This window comes from Aythya fuligula, chromosome 1 (genome assembly GCF_009819795.1).
Source record: "Aythya fuligula isolate bAytFul2 chromosome 1, bAytFul2.pri, whole genome shotgun sequence".
NCBI classification, from domain to species: Eukaryota; Metazoa; Chordata; class Aves; order Anseriformes; family Anatidae; genus Aythya; species Aythya fuligula.
This window is the reverse complement of record NC_045559.1, coordinates 158907232-158933138: the sequence shown is the minus strand read 5'-3', so window position 1 is coordinate 158933138 and position 25907 is coordinate 158907232. Positions and strand designations below refer to the sequence as shown.

At 42.6% G+C, this 25907-nt stretch overlaps 1 protein-coding gene across 1 annotated transcript; it reads left to right on the top strand.

Moving 5' to 3' along the window:
- Positions 1 to 7466: 7466 nt before the first annotated feature.
- On the top strand, positions 7467 to 22282 carry LOC116499448 (very low-density lipoprotein receptor-like). Its single transcript, XM_032204214.1, has 2 exons — positions 7467 to 8749; positions 22263 to 22282. The coding sequence occupies exons 1-2, from the start codon at positions 7477 to 7479 to the stop codon at positions 22280 to 22282; spliced, it is 1293 nt and encodes a 430-aa protein (XP_032060105.1). The 5' UTR covers positions 7467 to 7476.
- The last annotated feature ends 3625 nt before the right edge of the window (positions 22283 to 25907 follow it).

Below are 25907 nucleotides of genomic sequence, written 5' to 3'. Positions count from 1 at the left end.
GGATAGAAAATGGAATGAAAGAGGTAAAACCCATATAAAACAAGTAAATTCCATATATTTTTTACTTAGAAAAATGTACAGTTTTAAGTCATATGCATTATTTAGGCTTTGTTGTCTAGAAGAATGCAGATTTCTAGACATTGTTCATTTCATATTTTTTCAATGGTACAGAAGAGCTCATTAGTGTTAGTAAAGTATAGTTATTAAAAGATTTATGCTGCTTTTCAAGCAATTCAAGCATATAAAGGAATATATGCCACCTGGCACATTTTTTGAGCTGCTGAAGAGACAGACTGATTTGCATCTTCAGTTCTCAGAAGATGCAATGGGTTGTGAATGCTTAAACTGACAGCAGACTGTGAGTAATAGCTAACTTTCCTCTTACATTCAAATTGTCTGTCTAGGAAAGTGAAACAGTGCTCAAAAGATGTCATTTGCACAAACTGTCTTGTAAGGCATACACTACATTTTCCTTATCAGAAATAATAACTACCTGGGATAGACAGAAATGGTCAACGTGGCCCTCAATCTTGTCATTTCAAAATCTTCACTGAAGAAAAAGACTTTTCAAAGTTGCAAAAAGTATTTTGGTTGTCTCTGGTTAGTGCCAGCCTGTATGAAAGGGAAATTGCATTCTTCCAAAGTATTTTAGAAATGATAGGCAGTGAGTACTTCATGTAACCTGTTTATAGCATTCCTACAGTTAATTTCCACTTTATTTTGCAAAAGAAACACCCTGCTGTTGTTGAATTGTCACCTTTATTGTAGGGTTTTTCACAGTAAAGTTAAGAGCTACATACAGGAAGTAATGAAAGTGAAATTGTTACCATCTTCCAAGTAGATGCTAGTGAAAACGAGTACATACAAATTTATTTCTCTTCCTAAATTGTTACCCCAAATACTATTTTATTCTTTGGGAACCTGCAACTCTTGACCCCACTTCTAAGCTGAAACTCTGTGTTGTGATTTAATCCAGCCACCAGCAGCTAAGCATCACACAGATGTTTGCTCCCTCTCACCCCCCTCCTCAGTGAGATGAGGGAGAGAATAGGAAAAAAAAAAGTCATCCTCTCAGTCATCCTCTATCTGTCTGATGTCATCCCCAAAGACCTTGAATTCTGAACTAAAGAACCCAGAGCCTAAAACCAAATGTCTATCCTAGGAAGCAGTCTACTTGCTTGCATAATAATGTTATTATCTAATGAAATCCTGAATTAATTTGCACTTGGGGCACAACAACCCCAAGCAGAGCTACAGGCTGGGAGATGAGTGGTTGGAAAGCTGCCTGGCAGAGAAGGACCTGGGAGTATTGGTTGACAGTCGGCTGAATATGAGCCAGCAGTGTGCTCAGGTAGCCAAGAAGGCCAATGGCATCCTGGCTTACATAAGAAGCAGTGTGGCCAGCAGATCTAGGGAGGTGATTGTCCCCCTGTACTCGGCTCTGGTGAGGCCGCACTTGAGTGCTGTGTTCAGTTTGGGCCCCTGTGTTGGGTCTGTCTGAGCTGGAGTCATCTTTCCCTGCAGCAGCCCACACAGTGCTGTGCTCTGCACTCATAGCTGGAACAGCACTGATATCACTCCAGTGTTGTATCTATTGCTGTGTAGTGCTGGCACAGCATCAGGACTCCTTCCAAGCCCCCAAGAGCCAGCAGGCTGGGGGTGGGCAAGTGATGGGGAGGGGACATTGCCGGGGCAGCTGACCTAAACCAACCAAAGGGACATTCCATAATACCTGATGTCACCCTCAGCAATAAAAAGGGGGGTTCTCATTGGGGAGGGGGCTGTTCCTCCTGAACAACCACTACACGTTTTGAGGCCCTTCTTCCCAGGACTTGGCCAAACATCGCTTGTTGATGGGAAGTAGAGAATAATTTTTTTCCATTCTCTCTGTGCTTCCACACGGACTTATTGTTTCTTTTGTTTCTTTTTCTCCCCATTCCCTTTCCTTTTAATTAAACCTTTTTCATCTCAAACCTCGAGTTCTCTGTGTTGTATTTTCTCTCCCTTCCTCTTTGAGGAGAGGGGGAGTGAGAGAGCGGTTGTGGTGGAGCTCGGCTGCCCACCTGAGTAAAACCACCACAGCCCCTCACTACGAGAACATCGAGGTGCTCAAGAGAGTCCAGAGAACGTCAATGAAGCTGGTGAGGGGTCTAGAAAACAAGTCTTACAAGGAGTGGCTGAGGGAGGTGGGATTGTTCGGCCTGGAGAACAGGAGGCTCAGGGTTGACCTTATTGCTCTGTATAGGTGCATTAAAAGAGGCTGTAGCGAGGTGGGAGTTGGTCTATTTTCCCACGTGCCCGGTGACAGGACGAGGGGAAATGGACTAAAGTTGTGCCAGGGGAGGTTTACATGTAGGTTGGATGTTAGGAAGAACTTCTTTACTGAGAGGGCTGTTAGGCACTGGGATGAGCTGCCCAGGGAAGTGGTTGAGTTTCCATCCCTGGAGGTCTTTAAAAGACGTTTAGCTCAGTGATATGGTTTAGTGGAGGACTGGTTAGTGTTAGGTCAGAGATTGGACTAGGTAATCTTGGAGGTCTCTTCCAACCTGGATGATTCTGTGTGTGATTCTTTGTAATCTGTACATTAAGTCTAGGAACTGGACATGAGTTATAAATTAATTAGAATGTGTCTTAATATAAATCAAAATATATCAAAACTTAAGTAATCTCTTCGAGCAGTAATGAATTAAGACTAATTATTGGTATAACACATTCCAGTGTTACTTGTGGTTCCTCATACTAAAAAAAAAAATGGGTAAACTAAAGCAAATTTTAGTTTAACTTTGCCTAATTTTAGCTTCCAATTAAATTTATTATACTACTGCCTTCCAAAATGGAGTCCTTCATTTCTGTTTCCATATCTGTCTTTGTTACTCTCTAAAACAACTTAATTTTAAATGTTTCTTTTAAACTAATAGTCTTCTTTCTTGACTACAAATATTTGAGGCCTCATGTAACGACACAGGAAATCCTCACTTAACTGAGAAACCCTCTTGGGACTGTTCCATGTGACATGGAAATCAATATCATTTTGGATCAAGAGTCAGAGCAAGGAAATTTTTCCTGTAGCAACTCAAATAGGACTACTTGTCCATGTTGAGATAACTAAGATAACTCAACGATGTCATGAGAGCTGTTCAGATCTCTCTCAAGTAGTATGAACACCAATTTGCTCTGCTAAATAGGTGTCTAGATTCTTCACTGATTCTATCAACAACGTGCAGGACTCAGTTGCTTCAGCCTAAGCATCTAACACCATTTTGGTTCCTGTAGAGTATTTTGCCTTGTACACTTCTTTAAAAGGAGGTATATTTCTTGGACATACAGTCTCATGTTTTGTGTACAGCCTTATGCAGATACCTTGGTAAAACCTGGAGCATCTCAGGTGACACTGCACATCTATAATATTCATTATACCTAGATTTCTATTGTCTTGCAGGTTAGACTCTGAGGTTAACTGGGAACGTCTACATTAGACATCAGTGCATAAGTGTTTGAAACTGAAGTCCTGTCCTACTCATAGAATCATAGAATCATTAGGGTTGGAAAAGACCTCCGAGATAATCTGGTCCAACCACCACCCTACTACCAGTGTCACCCCCTAGACCATGTCCTTAAGCAACAAGTCCAACCTTTCCTTAAATCCCCCCAGGGATGGTTACTCCACCACTTCCCTGAGCAACCCATGCCAATGCTTGACTACTCTTTCTGAGAAGAAATCTCTCTTAATTTCCGACCTGAACCTACCCTGGCGCAACTTGAGGCCATTCCTTTTCCTTCTAGTTCTGTCGCTATTTATTTGAGAGAAGAGGCTGACCCCCAGCTTCTCTCAATGTCCTTTCAGGTAGCTGGAGAGAGCAAGGAGACTCGTCTTCTCCAGACTAAGCAACTCCAGTTCCTTCAGCTGCTCCTCACAGGACTCATGTTCCAGACCCTTCACCAACTTCATAGCCCTTCTCTGGACACATTCCAGGGTCCAAAGAATATAAGCTGTACTTAATCAAAGTTTCTCTTTAAAACTACTTTTAACAAATAACCTGCCTTGTAACTATCTAAAGTTTTATGAAATTGGTCTACCAGTTTTTGGATCTGGTTTTTTGTTTGTTTGTTTGTTTGTTTGTTTTTTTAATCTAATAAATTCAATATTGAATTCATCTCCCATGTATCAAAGACATACGGAATGTATCTTACTTAGCTAAGATTACTCACAGAAACATGAAAAAAAAAAAAAAAGTGTAGGTATTTCAAAAATGCTTCATTTGCTTGAACTTTAAAGGCAATGATCTGATAGGGAAAGGATTGGGTAGAAAACTGATTTTTTCTGTCTGAAATTTAAAGTCTAAAATCAGTCACAGATGTGTTTGAAAGATTGATACTAGGATTGTCTTAACTGACAACATCAAGATAATATTCATTCTATGATTATTAACAATTTTTATTTTGTTATCCTATCCTCTACTTTCTACTCAACTGCACATTTTAACATTAATAAATATAAAACTATCACTATAATCCCTAATTCTTGTGTTTCTATAAACTGCCTTGATTCCCAACATAATTTAAAGTAGACAGTGTTGCTATTAATCAAACAGTTGTGACAAAATATAGGGAGCATAATAATGTTGATTAAAATAAAGTACCCTCCCAGTCAAGCATATCAAAGGAAGGAAGGAAAAAAGGGATAATAAACCTTCTACCAGCTGTTGCCAGGCAAATCCCCAACAATCTGTTTACAGCACAGTTACTACTTTTACATCTCACTACCTCGAGAGAGCAGGAAAAGACCCAGTAGCTGGTTTGCAAATGGAGTATTAATCCATATTTCGGGATGTATCTTAAAATATGTTTTCTGAATACATTCTACGAATATATATGCATGGCAACTCTCCCCAGTGCAGTTGTCTCCCCACTGCATTAGAAGTAGCACCATGAATTTTTGATATTCTCCTTTCAGCTATCCCATCTGTATGATCTTCTCTCCTCAGTTACTTTGTTTGCTGTGGTCCCTAAACTTTTGCATAGTTTTGTTCTTCTGACTGTACTGATCATCCTCAGGCTCATAAGATTTTAATCTCTTCAATATTCAGCTATCATAGATGCTCAGTCTCTTTTCTAATAATATTTTAGTTTCATGGGCTAGAATTTGTACTACTCTAGAATTTTTAATCCTATGGTTTTTGATGTGTTAAATTCTATAGTTATTTTTATTTACTTTTTCTTCTGAAACACTCCTGCCACCTATCAATTCCCATTAAGTGTTTTGTGCCTGCTATGCTTTTTCATTCACTCTGCCACTCACTGCAATTAACATTTGACATACCTGATCTGTGTAAGATGAAATGGTTGTACAGAAAGTGTAAGTAAACAATGCTTCCTCTAGGACAGGATTTGAATATTTATTACTTTTTTTTTTTCTAAGACCTCATGAAGTAATGAGAAACATGTATGTATTAGAAAGATAGTTAAGAGGAATATAAAACAGATTGTGGAATAGAGTATTGTGGAATATTGCTATATAGCTTCTATAGTATCATATTTGGAAATACCTTAACTAGCACTATGTTAAAATTCAATTTTGTGCTAGGTAGAATAAGAACAAAGGTATTAAAAAATGTTGATCCATCATTGACCCTACTGAGAATCATGTTTAGCTCTGGATTTACTTATGTGTTTTCTTACAGCGTGCTTTTCTATAATATATGCAAGGATAGAAAGGAACAGGTTACTGTAGGCACAGCTCACTCATTATTCATCAGCTAGACATTTTCTGTTCCTAGGTAATCTCCAATCTTATTTCTTGCTGATAAACTGTCCTAAATCTAAATTCATATAAGACTCTCTAGAGTCTTCATTGTAAAAACAAACAAACAAACCAAAAAGCCAACAAAATAATACATGTATATTAAATTGTGTTCCGAGTAGAAGTAGATCTAGCAGACATTTTAATAAAAAATAATTACTGTAGGCTATACTGGTGGTACTATACTGTTAAAATACAATGTTTATAATTCCACTTTATATTTTTAAATTTCCAGTTTACAATGCAGTACTGTAAATACATCTGGTTCTGTTGAGGGATTTCTTGAAACAGCAAAAATCCCATGGCTTGCTGTAGCTGAGCAAACCAAGCTACCAGGGCAACTATGAGAAGTTCCCATGACAGTGTTCCCACATCGCCCAATTGAGGAATTCAGGAAAATATTGTTACCAGTAGCTGGCCTCAAGGACAAGGTCTATGTGACTGCTAATCACAAGGGGTTTGTTTTCTTGCAGGTGGGGTTGTTTTCTTGTAGCTGTTTTTCTGAGTGCTTTTGACCAATAATCTTGTGTGAAACAATGTCCACCCCTGTTAAGTTCTCTATAAAAGTTAGGCTATTCGGGCAATAAAATGGAGCATGATCTGACTCTGCTGGTGTCTGTCGTGCTTTCGGCCGTGCTTCCTGCAATATATGGCGCCCGAACAGGCTGAGACCCGAACAGGCTGAGGTCGGGACATCGGAGTGGCGCCGGGACATCGGACCGGCGCCGTGAGATCCGAGGCACACGGCAAGCCGACCACCGCACAGAGAGAAGCATTGAAACACCCTACTAACCGACCTGGGCAACGGCCTCGGGGTGAGAAACAGGACGCGGAGAGACGCGGAAAAAGGAATCGCGGTGAGACGCGGAATCGCGGAGAGACGCGGAAAAGGGAATCGCGGAGAGACGCGGAATCGCGGGGGGACGCGGAAAAAGGAATCGCGGAGAGACGCGGAAAAGGGAATCGCGGAGAGACGCGGAATCGTGGAGAGACGCGGAAAAAGGAATCGCGGAGAGACGCGGAAAAGGGAATCGCGGAGAGACGCGGAATCGCGGGGGGACGCGGGAAATTTGAAGTAATCGCATGAAATTGAAGTAATCGCGGTGCGATACGGGCCATCCGAGATCGAGTTGCTACGGGAGACCAGAGGCGTCAGTGGACAACGGCAGCCGACCCTCACCATGTGGCGAGTCGGCACAGAGCAGAGGGACGGACATCAGGACCTTGCAGCCTGTCTGACGTAACCACGGAGGCAGCGGCAGCAGCGGCTGTGCTGCTTCTCTCTGGCATTCTTTTTATAAGAAGTTTATCTTGCAATGCAAAAAAGACTATTCGTCCCCAGATCGGTGCTATAACTATGTTTCTGGATAAGATTCCGTGGGGTTGCCACATTCTACAGATTACTAGTGACAATTTAGCTCTATTGCGGGGCAGGAGTGCAGAGACGCAGATTACACTGCCAAATGACCACCGTCAGGCTCGTTCACAAACAGCTTCTAGGGTTGCAGCTGGCACGGCCTGCAGCCGTAAAGCAGACGTTACACTCTCTTTCCTAACTAGTAATCATGTGTCTCATCCATTTGTGGTGAATGGTCAGTGGCAAAAAAGAAAAGGGGGAGAGTAAGGGGCGACAAAGACAGAAACGGTACCAGGAGGATGCCACTGACACTAACAGCATGGGTAATAGGAGCAGTATAAGTGACACAGGTGCAGGGCGGCGGTGGGTGCTGCCGCGCTGCGGGGCACTCTGCCTGCTGCTCGCCCTCGCCGGCCTGTGCACTGCTGCCGACGGTGCTAGAGCAAAATGTGAAGACTGCTTAGATGGCAGTGATGAGAGTGCTTGTGTGAAGAAGACGTGTGCTGAATCTGACTTTGTGTGCAACAGTGGTCAGTGTGTGCCAAATAGATGGCAGTGTGATGGGGATCCGGACTGTGAAAATGGGTCTGATGAGAGTGCTGAGCTGTGTCATACGAGAACATGCCGAGTAAATGAAATCAGCTGTGGTCCTCAGTCAACCCAGTGTATCCCAGTGTCCTGGAAATGTGATGGTGAAAAGGACTGCGACAGTGGAGAAGATGAAGAGAATTGTGGCATTGTGACTTGTAGTGCAGCAGAATTCACATGCAGTAGTGGGCAATGTATTTCCAAAAGCTTTGTCTGCAATGTTCAAGATGACTGCAGTGATGGTAGCGATGAGCTGGAGTGTGCACCTCCTACCTGTGGTGTTCATGAGTTTCAGTGCAAGAGTTCTACCTGCATCCCTATCAGCTGGGTGTGTGTTGATGATGCTGACTGCTCCAACCACTCGGATGAATCTTTGGAGCAGTGTGGCCGCCAGCCTGCACCTCCAGTGAAGTGTTCTACGAGTGAGGTGCAGTGCGGCTCAGGTGAATGTATCCACAAGAAGTGGCGATGTGATGGAGATCCTGATTGCAAGGATGGAAGTGATGAAATTAACTGCCCTTCTCGGACCTGCAGGCCAGACCAGTTCAGATGTGAAGATGGGAACTGTGTCCATGGGAGTAGGCAGTGCAGTGGTGTGAGAGACTGTCTGTATGGCACTGATGAAGCAAACTGTAACAATGTTATTCAGTGCTCTGGACCTGGCAAATTCAAGTGCAGAAGTGGAGAATGCATAGATATCAATAAAGTGTGTAACCAGCAGAGAGACTGCAAGGACTGGGGTGATGAGCCCCTGGAGGAATGCATCATAAATGAATGTGACTGTCCAGCTGGGTTTGAGTTTATAGACAAGAGAAACTGTGGAGACATTGATGAATATCAAAACCTTGGTATCTGTAGTCAAATGTGTATGAACCTGAAAGGTGGCTACAAAAGTGAACATAGCCGTGGATATCAGATGATTCCTGCTACAGGAACCTGGAAAAGGCCATACTGGTACAAAGACACAAATAACACCTGTGATTGCAATGATGCTGCTAAGCAGGGTTTAGGGGTTTATAGCATGGAGACAAGGGGTAACAACTACAGTGTTTGGAACAATTGTACAGCTTTGGCCTTACCTCCTGATGTGCTTCTGATTTGTGGGAATGGGGCCTGGCAAGGTATCCCTGCAAATGCTATCAGATGTCCATGTTACATAGATAAACTCATTGTATTTGCTCCTAGCTTGTTACAGTTGCGTGAGATCACCAGACATAAATGGACATTGCTTGCATCGGATTGCAATGATAATGTTGAATTGTGTGGGGTTGCAGCTAGAGCGGCATTAGCAATTTCAGTGCCTGGAGTGGCATCTGCAGCCGCACATAACAACTTAGAAAAATTGGTATGCTGGGCCGAGAGGCAAGCCTATGCCACAACAGAGATACTTGAGGAGATGTTACCAGATCAAAATAGTCTGCAACATCTGCTTTTACAGGATCAAGCTGCTATTGACATCTTGCTTTTGGCTCAAAGGAATGGGTGTGAGGACTTTAAGGGAATGTACTGTTTAAACCTTTCTGATCATAATGAGTCAATTCACAAATCCATTACTTTCCTGAAAGAGCACATGAGAAAGATTCAATATGGTATCAATCCTTTCAATCAATGGTTCACTGACTTGTTTGAAACAAAGTGTAGATGGTTGCTGGGTTTAATCACAAGGGGATTAAGGATTTGGTTTATGGTGGTGGTAATCATCGTTGTGTGTTGTAAGTATAGCTAAAGAGTTACTTGTAAAACTGTTGTGTCGGGCTTGGTTTGCTCAAAAGAAGAAGGGGGAATTGTTGAGGGATTTCTTGAAACAGCAAAAATCCCATGGCTTGCTGTAGCTGAGCAAACCAAGCTACCAGGGCAACTATGAGAAGTTCCCATGACAGTGTTCCCACATCGCCCAATTGAGGAATTCAGGAAAATATTGTTACCAGTAGCTGGCCTCAAGGACAAGGTCTATGTGACTGCTAATCACAAGGGGTTTGTTTTCTTGCAGGTGGGGTTGTTTTCTTGTAGCTGTTTTTCTGAGTGCTTTTGACCAATAATCTTGTGTGAAACAATGTCCACCCCTGTTAAGTTCTCTATAAAAGTTAGGCTATTCGGGCAATAAAATGGAGCATGATCTGACTCTGCTGGTGTCTGTCGTGCTTTCAGCCGTGCTTCCTGCAACACTGGTTCCAGTTTGTCTGGGAGATGAAAGGTGATTGCAGGTTTTTAGAGTTCATTAAAAGGGTGACTTCGTTTTCTTAATTGATTCAGGTATATCATACTGCCATCTATACATGGTTATATGATCCAATTGCTATTTGTTATTAGCATTTCTCTGTATATTAACATTTTTTAAAATGTAATCACTGTTTAAATTCATGTTTAATGTTGAATTTCAATGAAAAGCAGTCCTTCCCCCTCTCATCCCTACAATTCTCCTTTGATTAGATTTCATGAAGCAAACTATATGGTGATTCCTGAAGTTTCCTAGGTTTATATCAATATCTGAACTGAGAAAATTTATTTTCTGTGGTTATTGAGAACAATGGGTGAACAAAAAAAAAATAATAACCTCAGATATAATTTTTTTTCAAATGGAACTGACATCTATATTTGGGAAGCTAGAACATTCCGCAATGAAAATGGAAGTTTAAGATAACTCATGTTTTCAGTGAACAGGAGGATGACAACTTAAAATCCATTTTTGGGCACAGAAAAATAGGGCGACATTAAAACTCCAATATAAAGTTTTAGGCAGTGGATAATGCTGTTGTTTATTGTATTTTTGGTTTACTTTTTAGTCCTAAAGCGCTTAAACAACTCTAGCCTGCAAAATTGCTTGATAAATAATGATGCTGATGCTAAAGTAGTAATAAATAATATAATTAATTGAAATAAAATTGAACCCTAGGTAGGCACTTTCAAGGTGGGTGACTTTTTTTTTAATTTGTTTTTTTTTAATAAGAACCCAAACGAATACATGGGCAATAAACACAGCAGAACATTTTTCAAAGGAAAAATCAATTTTCTTTTGAGAAAAAAGCCTGCAATTATGCTACAATTTGCTATAGGAATGATGTATCTAACAATTCAGTCTTAGGCACACCTGAGAATGTGTAATAACATTAATTTGTCCATTTGCTAACAACAAAAACACACTGAGAAGCAATGTATGAAATGTATCCTCTATGTCAGAAGCTGACAAAGCAATCTGAACTAACATGAGTACTAAGAAATTTTTATACATACCAGTATTTTCTCCTTTGCAATTATTAATGTGACATGAGGCAGGATGGATATTCTGTATCCACTCTCCAGATACATATTTTTTACAGACCTCCAGGGGAACAGTCTGAAGCCGACATACCAAGCCTACAAAAGAACACACACATCACGCAACATTAATGTCATGAAGTCTACAAAAATTTTCTGTTAGGGGAATTTAGGGATCCTTGACTTAGTTTTTTAGGCTTATATGGTCATTCCTATACTACTTCCATCTTGTTTCTTTGTTCTATATCATCTCTATAAACTGAATCACCCTCTGAAGGTCTTAATCTCTCTGATGAAATATCCATTGATTCATTATTCATTGAAAAGGTATGTCAATTTCTTTACATTATTTACTGTCTGATTAATATGTGGCTTAGCCATCTTACTCATCTGCCTGATATTAGATGACTTTTTGGTCTGGGCCTCCAAAACTGAAACCTATCCCATTTCATTTTCTGCATTTTATTCCCATAAAAATATTAATTTTAATTATAGTCATATTAATGTCATTTTTGGGGGAAATTAATTTTCATCACATGCCCTCTACTGAGCAAAATACAGAATTCTTCCTTTCAACATACCAATGCCTGTGAAGTTATGCATGCAATGCTTACCATTGTTTTGTAAGTTTTTAAAGAACTTGTCTTCATGAATTTAGCTCAGGAATCTCACCATGGAATTAAGCATCTAAAAGGTAGATATTTCAGTTCTGAGTATCACGCATCTAAGAGCCATACTCAGATCAGCAACAATGAGGTCTAAGAGAATTTATCAAGCTATTCAATTTTTAGGCTTATCATATACCACAGTGCATGCAGTACTACAACAAAAGCAACATTGTTAAGTGCTATATTACTACATATACTAACTATATATTAATATGTGCTGTATTGAAACTATATAACTACATATACTTTATACACTATATATACTAACTATATACACATACAAAACTGTACAAGTTTTTTGTTTGTTAGTTTGTTTGTTTGTTTGGTTTTTTGACCAGATCCGGGACAGAGGACTGCCCACTAGAAGTTGGAGCAGCAATTTTCTCATTGAACCCTGTTTTCCCTGATTGTTTTGGCTTCTCACACCACTGCTTCATTTAGCTTGTTGAGATTCTGCCTTTGTATCTTGTTGGGAAAACAGAAAAAGCAAACTGTCTGAGAGTTCAAAGGGACAGTCTGAAAACAGGAGTGAAACCTGGTAAGGGCATTTTTTTTATCTTCTTTTTGAAGTATTGCAAAACAGAAGCATTCCTATGTGAGGAGTGACAGTGAGAGTCTGTGAGTCCCAAGAGGGAATTTTATAGTATAGGGCACCATGTACCTCTGGAAAGCAGCTGTTTACTCAGGAGGGACAGATTTTGATACCCCAGAGAAATCAGAATAACTGGAAAGTTTTAGGTAGACAGGAAGAAAATATATACTCATGGAAAAATTATGAATTTGATTCTTTTTCTGGAAAAAAAAATAGTGCTGTCATGTGACTTGATAGTTTTATGATACTTTTTTTTAGGTAATAATGGTGTGAAATTAAGTGGAATCATGCTTATCTTTTCAAAGCCTTGGCTGGATACAGCAGGAAAATGTCAAAGTTCAGTGGAGAGTCTGAGAGTCTTTGCACAAATCTCTAGACATATCTCTGCCTGAAATAAGCAGGAATGTTATTTGTATTACACCATTTTCCCAGCAAGTAAACAGATAACCATGTGGCTTCTAGAACAGTTGTGTGTAAATGTGATGATGATGAATGGTTGAAGATGTTGAAACGTAATTGATGCTGCAATGGGAGGTGCTTATAGAGTTGGAAACGTTACGACCTTTTGTGCAAGAACTTCTGATAAACACCTAGAAACAATAGAAACGTTATTATCAGTATTTCCAATAAATAAATAAATAAAAGGTTACTTAATTCACTCAGGCATTTGTTAAAATTGTGAAAAAGTAAAATTCATCACAATCATTGGTCTAGGTCAACAGAAAACTCAAAACCCCAAATTTATCCCACTTCTAATTAGCTAAAACAATTAAATAATTTAGAGATGAAAAAATGAAAACGAAAATGACAAAATCAAACCGAACCAAAACATAGACATGGTGTTCTATGTCTGCCTAAGTACTCTGTAATGGAACTAATCTGAGGTTCACTTCAAAAGATCTGACATTTTTCTGAAGTTAAGTGCAATGAACCATTATAAGTTTTTTTCTTATAATGCAGTTTTAAATGAAGCAATGAAGCATTTTGTTCTTACTTTGAAGAAAACTCTGGGAGTACATAAAGAAACTGGCAGATTCTTCCTTAACACATTATTTGCTTGATTTTACTTAAATTACACAATCACAGCAAGTTAGAAATAAAACAACACAAAAGTTCTTAACTATTTTTAAGTGATGATCCCATTTGCTTATTCCTAAGTTTAATTTCCAGAAAGCAATAGAAATAGTGTGTTAAAACAGCATTTTACTAATAGCTGAAAGTGTCATTTAGATGGCTTTATGCTTGATATATATGTAGTGCATTTTCAAAATGGTATGTGGGTGTCTGATAAGACTAATGGTGAAGTAGTACTGAATATGAATAAGAGTATAGGAATCTGGCCTTATAATGAAAAACAAGTGAAGGAAAAGTAGTTCTCCTACACATTATCCTCAAAATATCCTTTATGGCTTTCAACAAGAATGTTTCATATATGTGTATATATATGTACATGCATACAAGTAAACGTATTCATCTGCCTGTATTCGATATGCACTGCAAAAAATGGCATCAGATAAATTGGCCTACATGGTATAAACCTGTTAGTTTTCCATGTCACAGAAGTAGAGTAACAAAGTATGGTAACAACAAAGGTATCATCCAAGTTGCCTTTTAAAAAATAAATAAATACATAAATAATAATAATAATAATAATAATAATAACATCTGAAGATGAAAAGTGTTTAATTAGTCAAAAGAACAAGTATAATAACTGTTGTAGTGTAGTTAATAATAGAAGTTATATTAATACCAATTATATAACATATTTAATGTCTAGACTGCAAAGAATGTTGCAATAAGGCTACAATATCATTTACACCATTTAATAGAAATCGAGGTACAGAGAAGTAAAGTGCCTTAGGAACAAGAGAGAGCCAGGAATAACACACAGGTGTCGTGACTTTCAATTTAATATACAACTGTTATGTGCCTTGATAGCTAGTTATTCTGTTTCTGCTGTAACTTTAAAAAGTAATTAAAACTAGTCTTAAGAATTAATCTTGTAAATTTAATATAATATTTTGTACACTTTAAAAAAAAAAAAAAAAACAGAGTTAAAAAAGATTTTCTAAGATAGTTATAATTAATCACAATCAGACAGCTGTTGGCTTATTTTCCTTTTCACTCTGACACCAAGATAAACAGCTCACCTTATACAATAAGAACATGAAACTGAACATCTAATTTCAAACAGAAATTTCACAGAGTATTTTATTCTGCATGAAAGTTTTTACTTCTTTGCCATGATTTAGAGCTAACTTCACAAATTTTCCCTCTACAGGTCTCACTGTATATAATATAGATACTAAAATTTGTGGAAAAAAATGTCTCAACTCAACTGATCTTTGTTTTTAAGAAAACAGTATGTTAGACCTTCCAACAGTGAAACTGCGTGGTGGTTCAGGATAAATTTATAACACTCTCTGATGAATCACAGAATCACAGAATTTTCTAGGTTGGAAGAGACCTCAAGGTCATCGAGTCCAACCTCTGACCTAACGCTAACAGTCCCCACTAAACCATTTCCCTAAGCTCTACATCTAAACGTCTTTTGAAGACTTCCAGGGATGGTGACTCCACCACTTCCCTGGGCAGCCTGTTCCAATGCCTCACAACCCTTTCAGTGAAGAAGTTCTTCCTAACATCTAACCTAAAACTCCCCTGGCTCAACTTAAGCCTATTCCCCCTCGTCCTGTCACCAGGCACGTGGGAGAACAGGCCAACCCCCACCTCGCTACAGCCTCCCTTGAGGTACCCATAGAGAGCGATAAGGTCGCCCCTGAGCCTCCTCTTCTGCAGGCTGAACAAGCCCAGCTCCCTCAGCCGCTCCTCGTAGGACTTGTTCTCCAGGCCCCTCACCAGCTTCGTTGCCCTTCTCTGTACCCGCTCAAGCACCTCCATGTCCTTCTTGTAGCGAGGGGCACAAAACTGAACACAGTACTCGAGGTGCGGCCTCACCAGAGCTGAGTACAGGGGGACGATCACCTCCCTAGCCCTGCTGGTCACACTGTTCCTGATACAAGCCAGGATGCCATTGGCCTTCTTGGCCACCTGAGCATACTGCTGGCTCATATTCAGCCAACTATCCACTATCACTCCCAGGTCCTTCTCTGCCTGGCAGCTTTCCAACCACTCATCTCCCAGCCTGTAGCTCTGCTTGGGGTTATTGCACCCCAGGTGCAGGACCCGGCACTTGGCCTTGTTGAACTTCATGCAGTTGACCTCAGCCCATCGGTCCAGCCTATCCAGATCCTCCTGCAGAGCTTTCCTACCCTCAAGCAGATCGACACACGCACCTAACTTGGTGTCATCTGCGAACTTACTGAGGGTGCACTTGATGCCCTCGTCCAGATCATCGATGAAGATATTAAAGAGGACCGGCCCCAGCACCGAGCTCTGGGGGACGCCACTAGTGACTGGCCTCCAACTGGACTTGACTCCATTCACCACAACTCTTTGGGCCCGGCTATCCAGCCAGTTTCTAACCCAACGAAGCGTGCGCCAGTCCAAGCCAAGAGCAGCCAGTTTCTTGAGGAGAATGCTATGGGAGACGGTGTCAAAAGCCTTGCTGAAGTCAAGGTAGACCACATCCACAGCCTTTCCCTCGTCCACCCAGCGCGTCACTTTGTCATAGAAGGAGATCAGGTTCGTCAGGCATGACCTGCCTTTCATAAAGCCATGCTGACTGGGCCTGATTGCCTGCTTCCCCTGCAAGTGCTGCATGATGACTCTCAGGAGGATCTGCTCCATGAGCTTTCCTGGCACTGAGGTCAAACTGACAGGCCTGTAGTTTCCCAGGTCTGCCCTCCGGCCCTTCTTGTAGATGGGCGTCACATTTGCTAGCCGCCAGTCGATTGGGACCTCCCCTGATAGGCAGGACTGCTGATAAATGATGGATAGTGGCTTGGCCAGCTCCTCTGCCAGTTCCCTCAGTACCCTTGGGTGGATCCCATCCGGCCCCATCGACTTGTGCACATCTAAGTGCCGTAGCAGGTCACCAACCAGTTCTTCATGGATAATGAGGGCCACATCCTGCTCCCCATCCCCTTCCACCAGCTCAGGGTACTGAGTATCCAGAGAACATCCGGTATTGCCGCTAAAGACTGAGGCAAAGAAGGCATTGAGCACCTCCGCCTTTCCCTCATCTCTTGTAACTAAGTTTCCCCCCGCATCCAGTAAAGGATGGAGATTCTCCTTAGTCCTCCTTTTTGTGTTGATGTATTTATAGAAACGTTTTTTGTTATCTTTAACAGCAGTAGCCAGATTGAGCTCCAGATGAGCTTTGGCCTTCCTAATTTTGTCCCTGCACAGCCTCGCTACTTCTTTAAAGTCCTCCTTAGTGGCCTGCCCACTTTTCCAAAGCTTATAAACCCTCTTTTTCCTCCTAAGATCAAGCCACAATTCTCTGTTGAGCCAGGCTGGTCTTCTTCCACGACAGCTCGTCTTTGGGCACGTGGGGACAGACCGTTCCTGCGCCATTAAGACTTCCCTCTTGAAGAGCGCCCAGCCTTCCTGGACTCCTCTGCCCTTCAGAACCGCCTCCCAAGGGACTCCACCAACCAGTGTCCTGAGCAGCTCAAAGTCAGCCCTCCGAAAGTCCAATACAGCGGTTTTACTGGTCCCCTTCCTGGCCTCGCCAAGAATAGTGAACTCCACCATTTCGTGGTCACTCTGCTCCCGACAATCACGTCCTCCACCAGTCCTTCTCTGTTTGTGAAGAGAAGGTCTAGCGGGGCACCACCCCTGGTAGGTTCACTAACCAGCTGCGTCAGGAAGCTATCTTCCACGACCTCCAGAAACCTCCTAGACTGCTTTCTCAGGGCTGTGTTGTGCTTCCAGGATATGTCAGGGAAGTTGAAGTCCCCCACGAGTACAAGAGCTGACGATTTTGCAACTTCTGTCAGCTGCCTGTAGAATTCCTCATCCGTCTCCTCATCCTGGTTCGGCGGTCTATAGCAGACCCCGACCAGGACACTAGCCTTGTTGTCCCTGCCGATCCTAACCCAAAGGGACTCGACCTTGTCATTCCCAACCTCGAGTTCTACAACCTCGAAAGACTCTCTAATATAGAGAGCCACACCACCACCCCTTCTATGCTGCCTGTCCCTTCTATAGAGCTTATAGCCAGGCATTGCAGCACTCCAGTCATGAGACTGGTCCCACCACGTCTCCGTGATGGCAACCAAGTCGTAGCCTGCCTGCCGCACGATGGCTTCCAGCTCCTCCTGTTTGTTACCCATGCTGCGTGCATTGGTGTAGATGCACTTCAGCTGGGCCATTGCCTTATCCTCTGGCCTTGCCATTGTTCCCCCTAGCACAGCCCCAACAATCCTAGCCTCAGCCCCATCCCCCTTCCTACCTAGTTTAAAGCCCTCTCAATGAGCCCTGCCAGCTCCTGGCCCAGGATCCTTTTTCCCCTAAAAGATAGGGACCCGTCTGCGGCCATCAGGCCAGGTGCTGAGTAAAGTGCCCCATGATCAAAAAAAACAAGATTTCTGCGTTGGCACCAGTCCCGGAGCCATGTGTTTAACAGGTGGGCTTTCCGTGTCCTCTCTGAACCCCTCCCTGCCACCGTAGGGATGGACAAAGATATGAAGATAGTATAGAAAAGAGCAGAACAATTTAGGTAAAATGCTCAAACTATATTTTATCCTACAAAGCAAGTAATTCCGTTTTCACCACTTTGCTACAGCAATCTTTAGAGCCTTTTCATTTAACAGGTGCTATTATTCACATTAAAATATCCATTTTTCCTTTTAGGTTTTAATTTTTGGTGACTTATAGTAACAAACACATGCTGCTTCTCACAATGTTTACATATTCAAAGGCTGAGCATGGTGCTTATTTTAAAAGAAACGTTATTCACTGGCAAATCATTCTAATAGAAGTATTCTAATTATTTTTGCTTTGCATGCAAAAACATTCTTTTTCTTAATTAGTGATCTATACTAAATCTCACCAAAATTTTTCTTTAATTTTTTTACAAATATATGTTTGAATTTTAAATATGACCCAAATTATCCAATCCACTGTTTCTTCATTTGGTTAAAAGTATTACAGCAGGTGGAATTTGACTACTGAAAAGTACTGTAGTGACTTTGTATGTCACAGGTCACATATTACATTTCTGAGATTAAGACAAATTGGTATATGTGTTTTGTGTTCAACAACTAATTATACTTAAGTATAAACTAAAGTAATTATTATAAAATAAAACAAAACAAGACAAAACATATACAGTACAGATTTATTATATGCCCTTGTATTGTTTTCCTAAACATACTGTTATTTGACATTTGCAATCACCCATGACATGGCTTTATATGCCTAAATTTATTTTTCTGCTTCACAGATCCCACTTGTGCTCAGCAAGTTGCCTCCAGACTCCAACAAAATGTGTCAATACACAAAATCACTACATTTTTGTTATTCCTTTTCTAATGGCCTCTTTCTCTGAAGTCTGGTTACAGTGCCTTACAGGCACTGACATTATTTGCTTTAGCTATCAAACATTTAGAAAATGCAATGAGAAACAGTCATCGTAAGAAAGCACCATCATCTGCTACCATATGAGCTTCTATCAATATTGTAAAAAGACCACATTACCTATAAATATATTAATGTTCCACACTAATAAACCTTCACATTGAAAATATCTAGGTCATCCTTTTCACATCACAGAACTGTGAGGGATTGGAAGGGACCTCCAGAGATTATGGTCCAAAGCAGGTTCCCTAGAGCAAATTGCACAGGTAGGCCTCCAGACAGGCCTTGAATATTGCCAGAGATGGACTCACAACCTCCCTGGGCAGGCTGTTCCAGTGCTCCAACACCCTCACTAGGAAGTTATTTTGCATATTGGTGCAGAATTTCCTGTGATCCATTTTGTGGCCATTGCCTCTTGTCCTGTTTCCACAAACCACTGAAAAGAAGTTGGCCAAATCCCTCTGTCTCCCACACCTCAGGTATTTATGCACATTGATGAGATCCCCTCTCAGTCTTTTCTCCAGGCTGAACAGACCCAGGTGTCTCAGCCTTTCTTCATACGGAAGATGCTCCAGGCCCCCTGTCATCTTTGTGGCCCTCCGCTGGACTCTTTCCAGGAGATCCCTGTCTTTCTTGTACCGGGAAACCCGGAACTGGACAGAGTACTCCAGGTGAGGCCTGACCAGGGCAGAGTAGAGGGGTAGGATCACCTCCCTTGACCTGCTGGCCACACTCCTTTTAATGCATGCCAGGATCCCATTGGCCCTCTTGGCTACTGGGGCACACTGCTGGCTCATGGTCAACCTGTTGTCCACCAGGACCCTCAAGTCCTTCTCTTCAGAGCTCCGCTCTAGCAGGTCATCCCCCAGCCTGTATTGATACATGTGGCTGTTCCTTTTCAGGTTCAGGACTATACACTTTCTCTTATTAATCTTAATTTGGTTACTTCCTGCCTATCTTTTCAGTCTGTCCAGGTCTCGCTGAATGGCAGCGCATCCTTCTGGCATGTCAATCACTCCTCCCAGCTTTGTATCATCAGCGTACTTGCTGACTGTGGACACTATTCTCTCATCAAGGTTGTTGATGAAGATGTTGAACAGGACCAGACCCAGCACCAACGCCTGGAGAACACCACTAGTCACAGGTCTCCAGCCAGACTCTGCACCGCTGATCATCACCCTCTGAGCTAGTCCAGTCAGCCAGTTCTCACCCCACCTTACTGTCCACTCCTCTATTCCACAGTTTCTCAGCTTTGCTAGTAGGATGTCATGGGAGACAGTATCAAAAGCCTTGCTAAACTCAAGGTAGATGACATCCACTGCTCTCCCCTCATCTACCCAGCTGGTGATGCCATCATAGAAGGCAATGAGGTTGGTCGAGCACAACTTCCCCTTAGTGAACCTGTGCTGATTACTCCTCATAACCTTCTCTTTCCAATTGCTTGGAGATGGCATCCAGAACAAGCTGTTCCAACACCTTTCCAGGGACAGAGGTGAGACTGACTGGCATGTAGTTTCCTGGATCCTCCTTCTTGCCCTTTTTGAAGATTGGAGTGACATTGGCTATCCTCCAATCTTCAGGCACCTCTCCTGTTCTCCAAGACCTGTCAAAGATGACAGAGAGCAGTTCAGTGATCACCTCTGCCAGCTCCCTCAGCACACGTGGATGCATCCCATCAGGATCCATGGATTTGTGTGCATTGAGCCCATTCAGACACTCCCAAAGCACACCCTCCTCAACCAGGGGAGAGATCTCCACTTCCCAGACTCTTCCTCCTCCCTCCAGGGTCCAGTAATCCCAAGGGGGAATCTTTGAAGCAAAGACCAAAGCAAAGAAGGCATTCAGTATCTCTGTCTTCTCAGCATCCCCCCTTACAAGGACACTCCTTTCATTGAGCCAAGGACCCACATTATCCCTAGTCTTCCTTTTACTGTTTACATACTTAAAAAACTCCTTCTTATTGTCCTTTATCTCTTTTGCAAGCTTCATCTCCAGATGGGCTTTAGTCTTCCTCGTTGCATCTCTGCATGCTTTAACAACACTCCTGTACTCCTCCCAAGGGGACAGGCCCTTTTTCCACATTTCATAGACCTTCTTCCTTTTGACCTTGTCGATGAACTTCTTGCTCAACCATGCAGGTCTCCTGCCACCCTTCCCGGATTTCCTACTCTTAGAGATGCACTGATCATGAGCTTGGAAGAAGTGCTGTTTAAATGTTATCCCACTCTCACAAGCACCCTTACCTTCTAGCAAAACAGCTCAACCCCCAAGCAGGTCCCAGAAGAGGTCAAAGTTGGCTCACTGAAAATCCAGGGTAGCAATCCTGCTTTTAGCCTTACTTCTTCCACCAAGTTCCATCTTGAACTCCACCATCTCATGTTCACTGCATCCCAAGCTGCCCCCAACCTTCACGTCCCTAATAAGCCCATCCCTGCTGGTAAGGACAAGGTCCAGGTGCAGCCCCCGCCTCGTCGGCTCCTCCACCATCTGCGTCAGAAAATTGTCTTCAAAGCATTGTAGGAACCGTTTGGACTGTGTGTGCCTGACCAAGTTGCTTACCCAACAGATGTCTGGATAACTGAATTCCCCCATGAGAACCAGCGCCTGGGATCACAAGGCTACTTCCAGCTGCTTGTAGAAGGCCTTGTCATCCTCCTCCACCTGATTTGGTGACCTGCAGTATACCTCCACTCCAGTGTCCCCTATACCAGCCCACCCCGTAATTCTTACCCATAAGCTCTCCGCTCGTTCTTCACCCTCCCCCAGGTGGAGCTGGGTACATTCTAATTACCTTCTCACATAAAAGAAAACTCCTCCACTGTGGTTCCCCAGCCTGTCTTTCCTAAAAAGGACATAGCCCTCAATGACAGCATTCCAGTCATGTGAGATGTCCCACCACATCTCCGTGATCGCAATGAGATCGTGGCCCTGTGACTGTACGCAGATCTCCAACTCATTCTGTTTATTTCCCATGCTTCACACATTGGTATACAGGCACTTTAGGGAAGCAGAAGGCACAGTTACCCCTGGAGAGAAACAAGACGGTTCTGGATGGGGTATCAGGAGCATTACCTTCTCTGAGGAACCTTGGACGATCCTATGGGACAACTCAGACATTTTTCCCTACTATCTTCAACAGTGACAGTGGTGACAACATCCCCCAGCTCTTCTCTGTCACATTTAATTCCCCTCCCTTCCCCTGTTGAACCTAGTTTAAAGCCATGGTAATCAGTCCAGAGAGCTTGCTCCCCAAAACACTTGTGCCCCACTTGCTGAGTCAGTGTCCATCAACAGCCCACATAACCAGCTTCTCAAAGGCTTCCCAAGATCAAACTACCCAAAGCCTTGGTCTAGACACCACCCTCTCAGCCATTTACCTGTCACGTTCTCCTACTTTCTGGGTCTCGGTCACCCATTGGGAGGATAGATGAGAACACTAGCTGTACCCTGATCCCTTCAACATCCTTCCCAGGGATGCAAAGTCCTTTTTAATGTTACTCATTTTCCTTGTTGCAGCTTCCCGGAACCCAGCCTGAATGACAATAACAGCATAATAGTCCTCTGGCTTAATGAGCTGCAGCAGAGCCTTTCTAATGTCTCTGACATGTGCTCCACGAAGACAACACACCTCTCTGGAGAGGTTATCTGGACAGCAAACAGAAGGCTCAGTGCCCCTCAGCAAGGAGTACCCATTCACTATGACACTCCACCCTTTTTTTGTGTCACTGGTTTGGATGCAGTGCCCCATCCGGCCCCGCTTCCTATGCTTGGTACTTCCTTCGTCCTTGACATCCTTCTCGGGACCTGGGTTTCAACTACTGTCCAGACCCTCATCCTTTTCCTGCCTGAGAGCCTCAAATATATTGCCCAGGGACACTGTGGACATTGGGGGCACCATGGGTGTTGGGGGCAGGTGCCTCCTTCTGCTTCGAGCAGAGATGAGGGTCCAGCCCCTTTCCTCTTGTGGGTGATCAAGCCCTCTGTCCAATAGGTGAGCAGCTGGATCAGCTACTACCCCTTGCAGGGACTTAGGAGGGGGCTGCCGGGCATCAGTAGGGGCAGGTTGACACCTCCTATCCATCTCCCTCAGAGTCTCCCAGGAGCTCCTCAAGCTGCCAATTTCTTGCTGCAACCTGGCCATCTTCCCAAGCAGTTCCTTGAGCGTGGCACACCTGTACCCACGACAGCCCTCTCTTCCCTCAGGACCCAGGGGGGCCTCCAGATTCTGGAGCTCCTCACAGTGTCCAGTCTGAACTGCCACATCACCCCTCAGAGGATCCACCTGGGTGCCCATGTGAGCCCAGAGAGTTCATGTCCCCTCAGTTTGGGTTGCCACCTCAGCCTGGCCACTGCAACAGGTACCCACCATGGTGAATTCTAAGTCGTAAGAAGCAGAGTTCCCAGAACAGGGGAGAGGAAGAAAAAGGGAGGCAGGAAAGGGAGAAGAGGATCCCCCCTGTGATCCTCCATGCCCTGCAAACTGCCTGCTCTAACGGCCAAGCCTGTTCTGGTGTCTGGCTCACAGTGCTCCCTTGGGACTGCTTTTATAATGCCAGGGGGTGGGCTGCTGTCACCCCTCACTCTGCCCTCAGGATTTTAGCACCCACAGAGGCACAAGCACAGCACCTGCCTGCTCAGGGAGGGGCTGGGGCTGCAGCTCTGACCAAACGGCTCTGCACCACATTATTGGGGTGGTTTTAGTGGTTGGCTCCATCAGTCTCTCAGGAGCCATCACTGCAGTTGATCTATGCAAGGCCCTCGCTAAAATTCTGACCTGCCTTGAAACTGATTAACATACCGTTTTTTCTAATTTTTACATTCTCCTAACGGTCACCGACAACCAGACCTGAAGGAAGAAATCCAGAGGTGCCAAACACCTGCACTATCGAAGTATAAACTAAACACCACTAATATCAAAGTATAGAGCACTGTGATTTATTTCTACCATACCATTCTTTTAAGTCTATTTTTGTGCATCTTATTTAACAATTTTAATGATTAAGCCAAAGGATAGCAAAAAGATGGTGGCCAATAATTAAGATTAACAGAATGCAAAAGGTAAAGTATATGAGAGAAAGAGCGCAAGCTGGAATCATCAAGAAGCTCATAAAGCCATATCTGTGGTACAAAAGTACTTCCCTACACATTATCTTTGCTCTACGACACAACAGTGTGGAATATCAGCTTTTCAGTTCTTTCAATTCATCTCCCTAGAAATTCATATAATGTCAAATTTATCAGGAAAACTACTTCCTGGAGTCTACTATAAATCAATAGGCATAGATTTTCTTATTACTATTTTTCTGCTTTCCTCAGCTTTCCATATCTCACTGTTTGTTCCCTACCAGCCCTCACAATTTCTTACCCTTCTAAGTTGTTGTACTTATGATTTCTATATAGCTGTCCCTGAATAAGATTATTAGTCTCATTCCTTTTCTTTCATCAATAAACAGAGTTCCCATTAAAAGTTTTATGTCCAGATATCTCCACTATCTGCCTGTATACAAAAGATGCCTACTGTTTACTGTCAAGTAAAAAGTGATGAGGTTTCTCATTGTCTTACATGTCTGTCTTACATGGCTGTCCATTTATTTTGGAAAAAACTCCCAACTTTTGGAAGCTAAAACCTGGGGACAGTAACAACTTAGAAAGAAAATGAACAACAGCATTTGGGGGCTGACCTGCTGGAGAGCAGCTCTGCAGAGAGATACCTGGGAGTCCTTGTGGACAGCTGGCTGACCGTGAGTCAGCAATGTGCCCTTGTGGCCAAGAAGGCCAATGGCATCCTGGGATATTGCCAGCAGGCCCAGGGAGGTGATCCTCCCCCTCTAATCAGCCTTGGTGAGGCCACACCTGGAGTACTGTGTCCAGTTCTGGGCTCCCCAGTACAAGGGGATCATGGAGCTACTCGAGCAAGTCCAGAGGAGGACTACAAAGATAATTAGAACACTGGAGCAGCTGTTGTACCAGGACAGGCTGAGAAAACTGGGCCTGTTTAGCCTGGAAAAGAGAAGACTGAGAGGAGACCTCATCGATATGTATAAATATCTGAGGAGAGGGTGTCAAGAGGATGGAACCAGTCTCTTTTCAGTTGTGCCCAGTGACAGAATGAGAGGCAGTGGGCACAAACTGAAGCACAGCAAGCTCCAGCTGAATATGAGAGGGCATTTCTTTACTGGGAGGATGACAGAGCACTGGAACAGGTTGCCCAGAGAGGTTGTGTAGCCTCCTTCTCTGGAGATATTCAAAACCTGCGTGGATGCCATCCTGCACAATGTTCTCTAAGTGATCCTGCTTGGCTGGGGGTTGGACTAGATGATCATCAGAGGTCCCTTCTAACCTCAACCGTTCTGTGATTCTGTGATCAACAATAGGAAAGGCTTTAATGCCAATTACCGTGTAGAGATATACGAATCCAAGTACAGGTAAAGTGTTCTTATATGAAACTTGATCATTCTAAAGCACCAGTGGGAAGGTCTCCAAACATTAGCCTTCATCACTGGTTTACTCCTATTGCTCTTCAGCTTTGGAAGATTAGCATAGGTAATACTATATGAGAATTTGACCAACAGAATGGTGGCATTAAGTGTTTGACAAATGCAAATGGAGAATTCTCCAAACACTATTATTCTGAAATTTGCTTTAGGAGGGCACAATAAGAAAATTCATACACATCCAGTAAGTCCATTTCTCAAAAAAAAAAAAAAAAAAAAAAAAAAAAGAGGTTTAAACATGTCATCCATGTAATTGATGAATATCAAATGTGAGTAGATTTATAGATGCATAAATTATTCTCATATAAGCCTGTAAGCCTGATAAGTCTCTCTTATCTTGATTCTGTAATTTAATTAAATTTAGGTAAAACTAATTTTACAATTTTCTTATTTCAGCCTGTGAAAACTTGAAGATTTTATGCTGACTGAAGTTCTGAAGCAGGGCATTTGCCTTCAAATTTGAAATTTTGAATGCAGAAGACATTAAAATGTTATATCAGACTGTTGTAAATGTGGGAGATGTGTCCATCAGAAAGAACCTGTATTAGTTAATTAACATTTTATGTCAAATAATGTTCCAGAACATTATAGCAAAATACATTAAACTCACAGAAACTGTGTTCTTGCTCTTAAATATGTACTTTAGTACTACTTACTATTATATATA